This window comes from Dermacentor variabilis, chromosome 1 (genome assembly GCF_050947875.1).
Source record: "Dermacentor variabilis isolate Ectoservices chromosome 1, ASM5094787v1, whole genome shotgun sequence".
Classification (NCBI taxonomy): domain Eukaryota; kingdom Metazoa; phylum Arthropoda; class Arachnida; order Ixodida; family Ixodidae; genus Dermacentor; species Dermacentor variabilis.
The window spans coordinates 192,776,918-192,789,123 of NC_134568.1; the positions used below are offsets into that span (position 1 = coordinate 192,776,918).

At 46.8% G+C, this 12,206-nt stretch overlaps 1 protein-coding gene across 2 annotated transcripts in view; it reads right to left on the reverse strand.

Moving 5' to 3' along the window:
- Window positions 1–12,206, reverse strand: part of dre4 (SPT16 homolog, facilitates chromatin remodeling subunit dre4) — a 181,650-nt gene that overhangs the window by 106,734 nt on the left and 62,710 nt on the right. For both annotated transcript variants that reach the window (XM_075702440.1, XM_075702448.1), the window contains exon 9: window positions 9,104–9,177. In XM_075702440.1, the coding sequence (XP_075558555.1) occupies window positions 9,104–9,177 (74 nt within the window). The remainder of the gene's footprint in view (window positions 1–9,103; window positions 9,178–12,206) is intronic.

The window sequence follows — 12,206 nt, forward strand, 5'->3', positions numbered from 1 at the left end:
AGTTCATAAGATGATTAACATTTCACTTCCATTGTTTAGGGAGGGACATGGGTTATTGATGTAATTCATTTCTGGATGAAATCTGATAAATCTGCAAATCCACATTCAGTGTTCTGTGTTTATTTTAAATATCCAATTTAATTTTGCATATACAGTGGAACCCTTTAATTCTTTAATACACCTCTACATTGTTATTAACCGAGGGTCCGGTTGCAGGTTTTGACTTTGGGACCCTCGTCTGTATATTGTCTATTACCAATTCATTGTACTTAAAAGAATAATAAACTGAAACCCCGATTATACGCCTTTCTCAGGACCGCGAAAAAGCGTCGTAAAATCCGAACATAAATTATGCCTATAAATATACTACTTATTTCGCGTGACGGATTTAAGAGAAACTTCAATGTAAACTACGAACATACTCTGCATGGCTTGGAAACCTAAATTACCAAAAAAGTAAATGAAATAAGAACTAATGCTGCAGTACAGGTACCAATCATGCTTTATTCGAACGAACCTTTATGGCACTCCACTGCCGCGATTCCCACCAGCCGGCTCGAACTTTAAAAAAAGTCGGTAAGTTTCTTTTGGACTTTGATCCGTGAACCAAGAGCTTTCGCTCAAGTTGGGCAACGTCCAAAAGGAGGTCCTCTGCTGCGTTGAACAGATGAAGTTCCGAATGCCGTCTATGTGCCATAGCACCTCGGCGAACGTGGTAGGCACAGGCACGGCATCTGTGGTGTCATCATTGCTCTCGTCCGATGTCGCAGCGATGCCGGCACTAGGCAAAGCCTCCTCAATGGCGTCATCCAGCGACACATCGCCGCAGATAGCAACGTTGTCGTCGGCCTCCAGGTACTCGGCGAAGGTCCATGGCTAGGTTTAAACCCTAAAATCGGCAGCAGCAAAGCCTGCATCGGCCTCAAGTAGCATCGAGATTGTTGTGTCCCCAGCAGAAGAGGCAGTCTCTCGCTTAAAGTCACAGTGCTTGAAAAAGTTAGCGATTGTGCTTCGCGACACTGCTTTCCACGAACTGGCAATAAAATGTATGGCGTCGAGCACAGTGATCTTTTTTTCTGACTTGCTGCACTCCATAGCCGCCAGCCGACGCTGCACTAACCGCTTCCGGTACCCTTGCTTGACGCACTTAAGGGGGGACGCGGCCCTTGAAAACCGAAAAATAGCGAAAAAGTCGATTTTTGAAAAACCATATTTTTGGTTTGTATGTCTCATAAACTACCTGTTCTGTAATTATCAGCACCTAATTCAACCGTAAAGTACCAAAAATAACGCTACTTTTGAGGCCACCGCGGCCCAAAAAACGCGCAAATGCCGAAATGAAGTCAAACTTCGCGGGCGCGCCATTCCCGGCCCATGCGGCCTGCCCGCGCCATCTTGGTGTCGTTTTGACCGTGGATTCTTTGTCTATATTTTGCCGCCTTGCAAAATGGCATCGTCGGCGCGGTTGAGACGCTATTGGCGTTTTCCTGCGATGTGATGCGGAGCGCTGATTGGCCGGAGCAGTGCATTCAAATCTCGCGGGCTAAGGCACGCCTGCCATTGGCTGCTGCGCGGGCAGCGGCTGCTGCTCAAATCTCGCGGGCTAAAGCGCGCCTGCCATTGGCTGCTGCGCGGGCGGCGGCGGCTGCTCCCTTTGTTGCCGCGCTCGCGTCGTTGTTGCCCCTTGCTCTGTCGGCCTCAACATGAGCTTGCGCGCTGCTCATCGCCTTGCGCTATCTTTTAGATTATTTGTTCAGCTTTTCTTTTTTCGCTAGTTCTTCGCTGCACGCGATGCCGGCAAAGCCCAAGAAAGTGCAGATGTTCGGTGCACGGGAGCGCGATATGCGTCTTGTACGAGCATCGAACTTCCTATCTCTCGCAGCGAGTGCCGACTGCGTAGACGCTTTTCAGCGGCGGAACTGTGCTTTCGGCTGTCGCCAGTCGAAAATCCGACACACTGAGTGTGCCTGGAGCCGCAAGAGCTAATTAGAAGCTCCGCAGGAGCTTTCTAATAAAGAAACACATGTGTTCAACTTTAAGGCCTGTTTTCTCGGAATGGATTTTTTCGCTAGTAGTGGTGCTGGGGAAGGCGATATCTCAAGAACCGCTCTTCAGATTTGTATGCCGTTTTTTTTATTCTGTTCCTGAATGACTTTGCCAGGGGGTAACAGGCTTCTTTTTTTGAAAGCTGGTGCAGTTAATTTATAATAAGCAATTAATTTTTGATGGATGTGGTCATTACTGGCTACATCAAATTCAAAGTTGTCTTAAAAATTTTTGGAGGGGAAATTAAAGAAAAGGGCTCTTTAGCCCCCTGGGATATCTATCAAGGGATCATCACAGTGAATTTCAGCTTCCTACGATGTCCTGGCATTTCTCCAGGCTCTTCCTCAGGCATATACATGAATCACCTAGTTAGACCTCAATAACTCTGGAACTAATAAACATATCTTCATGAAACTTTGCAGTTCCTCATAGTTCAGTGGTGTGAACGTACCCTGAAAGTTTCATCTGGATATCTTAAAAAATAAGAAAGTTCGGTCTCCAGGGTAGCCTCCCCCCTTAATGATGTCGGCATCCAGCGGCTGCAGCCGGCTTGTGCTGTTGGGCGGAAAAAGAACAACCTTTATGTTCATCAGGCTGAACGTATTGGGTGGGTGGCACGGTGCACTGTCCACGAAAAGCAATATTTTTTTCGCCTTAGCACCCATTTTTTTATCCAGCTGCTGCAAAAAATTGCTGATGAGTGAAGATGTCATCCACGCCTTTTTGTTGAAGTTGTAGCTGCACGGCAGCGTCTTCAAGTTCTTAAAGCACTGTGGCTTTGCTAACTTTCCAATAACGAGCACGGGCAGTCTCTGGGAACCATCCTTGTTAGCACAGAATAGTGCCATCACACGCTCTTTACTATGCTTCCGACCATAACAGCTGTCACCCTTAAACACAAGGGATTGCTCGGGCTGCATATGGTAAAAAATACCGCTCTCATCGGCGTTGAAAATGTCGCAGGGCTTGTATGCAGCAATCATTTCCGGTAGCGACTCCATCTACTCGTTCTCCGTCGAAACGTCCATGGAAGTGCTTTCTCCACAGGAGCGGCTGTACACAATCCTGTTTTGTTTGTTAAAGCGATCCAGCCACCTGTTCGATGCCTGAAAGTCATCGATGCCCAGACGCAATGCCACAAGGTCCGCCTTTTCTTTTAGAATGGCACCGTCAACGTTGATCGCAGAGCTCCGTGCTTGATGCAGCCACTTGACAAAAACTTTTTCTAACTTCTAATGCTGTCCTTTTGCAGCTTTCCGCTTGAGCCCGAACTTGTTGGCCTTCTGCAATATCACCGCTTTGTTGGCCAGGATCGTCATAGGCAAAGATTCAGGTATCTTAAAGGGAAGCTGAAAGGTTTTCCAGAAAAAATGAGTGAACATGTACATAATGGTTTTCAACCCTCCGAATTCGAATATCGTATCGAAATTGAGCGAAAGAAAGCGCAAATTTATTTTATTTTGACGAAAAGTGCAGCAGCGGACACGCCCAGCCAGCACGTCTCGTTTCCGCCTGTGATTGGTCGGGCGCCTCGTGACGTCAACACTAGTGTTCGTCCGAACCGACCGCTGACGCTACACATGAAGCGCGGTGCGAGGTAGTTTGGTGCTGTTTTTCTGAGACGGTAATGGAAAATTTAGAGAGACTGCGTTTTTCTGAGGAGTTCGGCGTTACTCTCTACATGTAAGAGCCGATTGCGAAGAGGCGGCCTCTCGAAGAAGCAAACGATGCTGGCGCGAGCAGTGCTTTCGACGCGAACGGAAGCGAAGTCTTGGGATCTCCTCGTGTTGGAAATGCTCTTTGCTGAGTATGTTTTTTGCAAAGCGACCTAGTGATCTCGCCGATCTTTCGCCGATCTAGTGAGCTCGTTTCCGGTCAAACAACTGTAGTGTTGTGTTCCTGCATGTCTCCTCGTGGAACGTAAGTGGGGATGCGATCGTCGACATTTGTGCGCTGTCCAAAGCTGTCGTCAATCTACGAAGACGGTTTAAACGCGTGAAAAGCTTCCCAGTTCATGCAGTACGTGTAGTGACCTTCATCTGTGCGCCATTCGCACACTACTCGTAACCTAAGTCGTAAAGGCGGCGAATTCCGTCAGCTACGCGAGACTGTCGGTTTCTCGCTGTACGCGAGAGAAGGGGGGAGCGTAGCGTCCTGGCGTGCGCCGGCTTTCCAGCACATGCAAACTCTACATTTGCACTGCGTTATGGTAGCTGCATGCAGGCTGTTTTACAACACACGTGCAAATAGAAAATTCGCGGCACTTTGCGACGAAACCTGCATCAAGGGCAGGAGATAAACATGCACCTTTCGTTCAGCGTACTAACACGAAGGAGCTCGCAGTAAATCAAAATCCAGGTTTGGGCGAGTTCGTATATTCATAAGGCCTTCCAACACCAGTTATCATCAGTCAGTCCGCACTCGTGCCATCTTTGTTTTCGTTGCTCCGATCTTTTCGCGCTGCGTTTAGAAAACCTGCTAGCGGCAAGTAGTCCTCTCTCATTCTGTGGCCGTATACAGCAACTGCGCAGGCTGAATTGCAGGGCTGGCCGTATACTACCCCTCTACATACACGCAGATGCACCAACAAAGGAATGCAGGGTCGTTCGAAGCAGATTACGATGGCACGCACGCAGAAACAAGCACGGGCAGGCACGGTCGCGGAGGCTGCGAAGGAACAGAACACTAGTGTTGACGTCACAACACCGCGGTTTCCGGTCTCCGCTCGCATCGTCAGTGTCAGCAGCAGCACGCGGCATTCGACGGGGGGCGGAGCTACAGCGCAATTTTAACCGACGATTACGTCGCTCCTAATTGAAAAAAAAAACCCAAATTTTACCTACATGGTTTATAAGGTTCCCGCATCCGTATATGAGCGTCTTATTGAATTCAATAGACTCTTCAGCTTCCCTTTAAAGTCCCGGGCAATGTTGGCTTTCGTGGCTCCATGCCGCTTTTCCACTTTCTCGATAATATTCAGCTTATCGCAGAGCGACAGCAGTGTTCGCTTTCGGGACATAGTGCGTCACGTTGCTCCACACAACTCCACACAACCGTTGAACACCGGTCGCTAGGATTAAGACGAAGAACACGTGCGGTAAACTTAGGCCTCTCCGCACTACCTTGTCGGCGATCTGCTGCTGCGAAACTGGAAGGAGAGAAACGCTTCCCCAACGCGACGAGAGGAGACACCACCGAGAAGAGAGGGAGAAAGTGATTGTGGAGAAGAAAAAGCGCTATTTCAGCAGTGAGCGTTGCGGGCGGCTGCTAGTGGGGGAGAGAGAAACGAACAGTGAGACGAGACAGGGAAGAAAGCTGCGCCGGAGCGAACCGGTTGAGCGGTGTGAAGCGCTCTGCATGCAGAGAGACAGAGCGAGGAAAGAGACCCACAGCACTTTTCTTTCGTCCGCTGTTCCGCCCCACGCCTCGCAAGGGTCGTCGTATAACGCGGGTCAGGCGTGAAAGTATGTCAGATAACCGGGGTTTTTAATGCACTGCTTCTATGTGGGACTTTACCGGGACTGCGCTAATCCGTCGTAAAACCCGGGTCGTCGCAAAACCGGGGGACGTATAACCGGGTTCCCCTGTACATAGCACTTGGCAATATAATAATTACCTCAATTATCAACGCGGTGCAGATCACGCACGAGATGAATAACCTTAATCGGAAAATGTCATTTAACGTTGTTCGCCAATTACCGGTTCTCCGCATTTCATGCACAACGAAATTGTTCCCGAGGAAAGGGGAGCACATTGTCTTTCGATGCACACGTGGCATCCCCGCATGTTGCACACAAGATGACTATCTCTATGGCGAGACCGCAGTCATGTTCGCCTTTGCTCACTGCCGCACCGCAACTTGTGCTTTACACAAGACAGCAGAGCATTTACAGAATCGTGGCTTACGATAACGAAGCGTGCCCTCCATCGCATCCGAGCCAGCCGCAGCTCCATCAGCGTGAGCGAGAAAATCCATTTTCGCTTGGTAGCCAGCTTTGAAGCAAAGTCTTGCAGTTTTTTTAGTCTTGTTTCATTTCTCCAAATCGTTCGGCTGCAGTAGTTCTGCTGCAATGCCACATCAACACCGGCCGCTGCCAGAACTGCTTTCATTTGTAAGCCTATTCCGCAGTCATGGACGGTGGTTCGGCCGCACTCAGCACGGGTAGCAAACTACTGCCGGTGTCTTTCAAAGCCAATGCGCACTTTTGAAAGTGGAACAAGACTCGTTTCTTCTGTTCACCGAATTTATGGTTTGCAGCAAACTGAATTTGAAATCATTTCGTGCAGAGTTTCGATGCCCAAGCAGATGATGGCGAAAATCTGCCAATGGCATGGCGCACTTATAATCATGTGCCTCAGTCGACGAATGGAATTGCACCTTGGGACAACTTTGTCGTGGACTTTTTCGTCATAGCCATTCAACACACAGAGTAGCGGTGGCACAAAAACTAAACAAGAAGAGCGGCTCTTTCAAACAAGACCAAGACGGCTGCGATCGGAAACTTATAGTTTGTCGGCGCAGTGTTTGTCATCTCTTGCAGTCCTTGTTCTACTGCGCGTAATGAAAAAAGGCAATTTTTTTCGTGTCTATCAGTAAAAATACAGCTGACCAACGTGTTATAAAATGCCATTACACCCAAAATATTGTTCCAAGGTGGGTGAAATTATCAGAGATAATGCATCAGACACTGTAGAATCCAGGGTGTCTACCAAGTTGACATTTCCAAATTCCCCGAGTTTTCCAGATTTTCCCTGAGTGCCTTTGCAACATTCCCCCAGTGACTTAGAACATTGTTTTGTCAAGATGGGCTCCCAACATCATGTCGTCCAATGGTGTCACTCTCTAGTGAGCATGTTAAAAAATAAAGAAACAATGTAATCCAGTTTGAATAGTAAGGGGTAGTGTTGCATCATCATCAGCCTGGTTACGCCCACTGCAGGGCAAAGGCCTCTCCCATACTTCAACAACCCCGGTCATGTACTAATTGTGGCCATGTCGTCCCTGCAAACTTCTTAATCTCATCCGCCCACCTAACTTTCTGCCGCCCCCTGCTACGCTTCCCTTCCCTTTCTTATTATTATCTTATTCAAAAAGAAAACAGAAGGGGAGAGGTTAGTAAAATGCACAGGGAATAAAATATTTTTTAAATAGATAGTAAAACCCATTGCAAATCGAGTCGAACATTCTCAAATATGAATAAAAAGAGATGCATACAGAATATTTTCGAATATGAGCTATTCCTATCAACCGATAGCAAGCGAATTGGTATGAGGCCCGAACTTTATCACAAGTGAGATTCTCTCACAACAGCTGGTAAGTCAACCTCAACTGTCCTGACACACTCTCAGCCCACGCAGAACACCTTAGTGTTGCGTTTCACTGTTTTAAAGAGTTTTTTTGCTTGTATGAGGGACACCTGCACTTCAGCATCAGCCAACACTTAGCTTTTAGAGTGCAAGCTCCTTCAAAAAAGCAGCGGCATGCTTCCTTTTCTGTTCATTTCTCAATGCATAAGTCCTTTGTCTTCTTGTTCTCCTTCGGCTGCGCGTTCGCCACACGGACAATTTGAAGCATGCTCTTGGACAGTTGTACAGTCAGTGTACAATTTTTCGGACTTCCTAGGGGCCACGAAAACGTCTGAAAAAATTAATGCATGTTTTCTACAGCCCTTAAGGGCTCAAATCCCCACAAGCACGCCCAAAAAAGCTCTGAAGGCCTGCCAGTACACTTATTAGGCATATCGGTGCGCGTACTGTGACAGGAGATGGCGGCTGCATGTGTGTATAGTTAAGGAATACATACCGTGTCCCATGACAGTTGCCCCTTCCCACACTTGCTATGCTTCACAGCGTAACATTGCTATAATGAGGTGAAGCTGACCTTCGGGAACCAGCATTATGCAACGCGCTGTGCTTTGCGAACTTCGAAGCCAATCGCGATGACCACAAAGGCGGTGTCAGTGCCATTGATGACAGCAGTGAATTCTTTCAATGAAAAACACGGCACAGAACAGCAAGAAGCTTAATACCGAACCTCAAAGCGGCTAGGCCTAGCATTGCCAGGGTGGTGGTTACAGCTACCAGTGGATCTGCGTGCGAGTGTGCCGATTCGAGGCAGTGGGGTTATCAAAATGGCGGCGGTTGTGGCTTTTATTAATGCCGTTTCGGACCTGCGGTCATGGCAAAAAGTCATGAAAATCTGACGGTAAAGGGTTCTTGCATCCTAAATTTCAGGCGTTCTTATACATTGACCCTATGGGGTATGTAGTGGGGCCGCGAAGCCGTCCGAATTATCTGTCGTCCAGAAAGTCACTCGACTGTGCTCTGGCAACTCCTCCAGCCAACAACGCAGTGTCAAAGACCATTCGTTACGATTCCTCTGTTACTCGAGCCAGCATTACCGCGACCTTCGTTCCCTTTCAATAAAATTACAGCTAATTTTCCCCGATAGAAGCACAAATTCCCCTGAGTTTTTCCAGACTACTCAAAATCCCTGAGAATTCCAGGTTTCCCCGGTTGGTAGACACCCTGGAATCCTAAAAAATAATGTTTCCCCAATTTTTTGGTCTCCATGACGGTACTGCAACAGATTTTGAGCACTGATATACCTAGGTGTACTGGCTGGCCTTCACAGCTATTTTGGATGTACCTATGGTGATTTGTGCCTTTGGTTGCAGTAAACAGCATGCATTCATTTTTTTCTAACTGCACAGCTTTCTTGGACGTTTTCACGGCCCCTAGAGTGTCAGAAAAATCTGACATTGATCGTATGTTACTTTACTGCATGTCTTCATATGAGGGCACATAATCTTAATCCATAATATTGGTATTAAAAACCTGACAATTTTTTTGTCTATTTCAGGGTGTAGACATTCGTGAGTAATAAAAAAAAATTCCAACACTGCAACATAATGATCTAATTTCGACCATAATCAGCACTGCCGAGAAAAGTGCTGGGGATTCCCTTTAGGTAAATATGTAATATCCTTATGTTTAGTGGCTACATAAGTGAACTTCCATAGAACTCCTAATTATTATAAGGAAATAAACAACAAACCTTTACGAGCAACTGCCGTGGTCTTCGACTGAATCACCAGGGAGCTCTCGCGAAACTCTATTCCAGTTGCAAACCTTTTGCAAGGGAAGACAAATGCAATGAAAGAACAAAATGAAGAGGGCAGACAATTAACCAGAACAAACAGCAGTTCTACACTCAAAAACAGTAGAACTTAAGAATAGAAGGATCATTAATAAACAGAAAAGACAGGCACACACATTCAAAGGAGCACTGTAATGTCACACACTGCATGCCGTGCGCCTTTCTTACAAGCAGTGCACCCACATGTGCCCAGAACTGTGCCGATTATGCTTGGTAATAAATTTTTGGGGGTTCCGAAGGTAACTTGAAAATTTTCTTAGACGCGACACCTACATCGAACTCTACCATGAGCATGACTAGGCTCAAAACAATCAAGATGCAAGCAAAGGAGTTCATCTGAACACATCTAAGGATGGATGAATAGTACATTTTAAACCGAATTCAAATAAATCTTAATTACTTTAATCAAATAGTTCAAATAGTAGTACTTAGCATATCACTTCATTTTGGTGAAGAAATTTCACAGTAGCAATACTGTGAAAGACAAAACTAACTTTTATTGGGCGAACCTGTGCCCACAAAAACAGGCTACACTTATAGCACAACGATAGCGGCGAACACGGTCGGCGATCGGCGAAAATCTGATCAGCGTGTCAAGCCCGTCCGCTTTTATACATCAGTGGTCAAGTGTTCCAGAGTAATCGCTGGGACCCACGTGCCTTGTACAAAGTTCTACATTATTCGCGTCGTGCACACATGCAATCAGATTACACAAGGTTCGGTCACAGACAGCAGATGGAAGCATCGATAACATTCCAGAAACTTCCGATACATGCAGGCACGTCCTGCGTTTTACGATAACATTTGTTAGGTGGCGAAACGTGTCGCCCGATAAAGACAAACAAGTACACGTGTCAATAACCCCCTCTTAAAAAGCGTCGACCCGATACTGCTGCAAACAAACGAAAGTAATAAAGAAAAGCACTCGTAGCAAAGCACCAGAAAATCAGACTGCGAAGGGTTTTTGCATCCGAAATTTCAGACGTTCTTATACATTGACTCTAGGGGGTACATGGTGGTGCTGCGAAGCAGTATTGGGCGTCCGGAAAGTCTGTCGTTCACTGTACACTGGCCACTCCTACAGCCAGCGACACGGCATCAGAGACTATTCATTACGATCCCTTCCCTCTGTTATCAAGCCAGCATCACCACAACTTTCATTGCCTTTCGATAAAGTTGCAGCTATTTTTCCCTCATAGAAGCACAAATTCCCCGAATTTTCCTTGAGTATTTCTAGACTATTAAAAATCCCCGAGAATCCCCGAGAATTCCCGGTTGATAGACATCCTTGTTTTTGTGTAATTTTTTAATAAAAACAAATTAACCACATTTCCAACTATTAGGAACAACATTTGTTCACTGCAAAGTTGGAAAAATTACTGGTGACGCAACGTAGGTAGCCAACCGGGCAGCTCGCCCGAGTAACATCCCGAGCCCAGGCAAGGCCAGCCCGGGCTTTTGGGCCAGCCCTAATCTGTGCAGTGCTCTAGCCCATGCAGCTCTTTCAAAAAGGGGCAAGAGTTCATTTAAATTTCCATCTTTATTTGCAGTGTACACTAGTGTAGTAATTCAGAGGCATAACAATCAATGCTTCATCTACAAACCGCACTTGTCTGTCTGCAATGCCTAAACCAGGTGGGGGCCCTTAAAACAGCAAATATTTACTCTAAGCTCTCACTCCAATCCTATATTTATGCTCGAAACTTTGCAGTGTTCAGTACTTTACTAGAATGTTTAGGTAGGCACAGCTTCGCCCTGGATATACATATGCAATAGGGATTGCAGAACAGTTCGATGCAAAGACAATAACCTACAAATAAAGTTGAACGTCACAATAACGAAATCAGCGGGGAATGCGAAAAAATTCACTTTCGTGAGAATTTCGTTGTTGCAAAAGGAGATAGCACAGGTAGGGAATGCATCGTGGAACAAAACTTTATGTTCAAAATTCCATTAGCCTTGTCTGGCAAGACTTGCTCGAGGCTGCAGAACTACAGTGCCGGCAGTGCCATGGAGTGGTATTCTCGGTTGCTTGCTTTCGGAGACAAGGTCACTTTCGCGAGATTTTGAGTAAGTCAGCACTGGATACGGAGCAACAGCGCTCCACACAAGCAGTATTTCTCAAGTGTACCCTGTCGGTCGTAATCACCGACGCGTCCGGTACCCAGTGCAAAAGTGATCTTATCTCGTGTCCCCAAAGCGATCGTTCGAGTTTATGGTTCCTTCGTGCAAATCTGCACTCTATGCCTGTTGGGTGGCACGGAAACCAGCGTTCTTGAGGCAAGGAACACATTCTCAGGCAATCACTCAATCACGGCCGGATACAGGGCAGTCCTCGCTGAAGCCGCCATAAACAAGTCCATGTCGGTGGGACGTGGATTTCTTTGTTTTTGCTGCACTTTTCTCACCAAGCCACACATTATGCACTGCTTTAGGCGCGCAAAAACCGTCGTCGCATGTCGGTAGCGACATGCGTGCCTACCGACATGCGTGCCACAATAAAATGGTGGCCATGACTTCTGGCACTTAGTTGCTTTTGAAAACAAAAATAGCAGTGCCCACGCAAGCGTAATGTGGTGCTATTGCATGCAATTTAAGTGTGAAGCAAATGCATTTGAGCGCATTTTGGAGTCTGCTAGCCTTGCGCGAGTAAGTAGAGTCAATGTCCGAAATCAACGCATGCCTTTTACTATCCCCAAGGGCTCAAATCATCCAAAAGAGCTCTGCAGGCATGCTAGTACACTTATTAAGTACATCAGTGCTCATACTATGACAGGAGACGGCGAGTGCACACGTGTAGTTAAGACATACTGCGTGCTTCATCACGTAACACTGCAGTACTGAGGCGAAGCTGACTTTTGGAAACTGAGCTTGTGCATCACGCCGTGCTTTCCGAGCTGCCAGCATATCTGTATGCGAGAGTGCCTGTTCGAGGTGGCGAGATAATCAAAATGGCGGCAGCGGTGGCTTAGATAACGTTTCGGACCTTTAGTCATGGCAA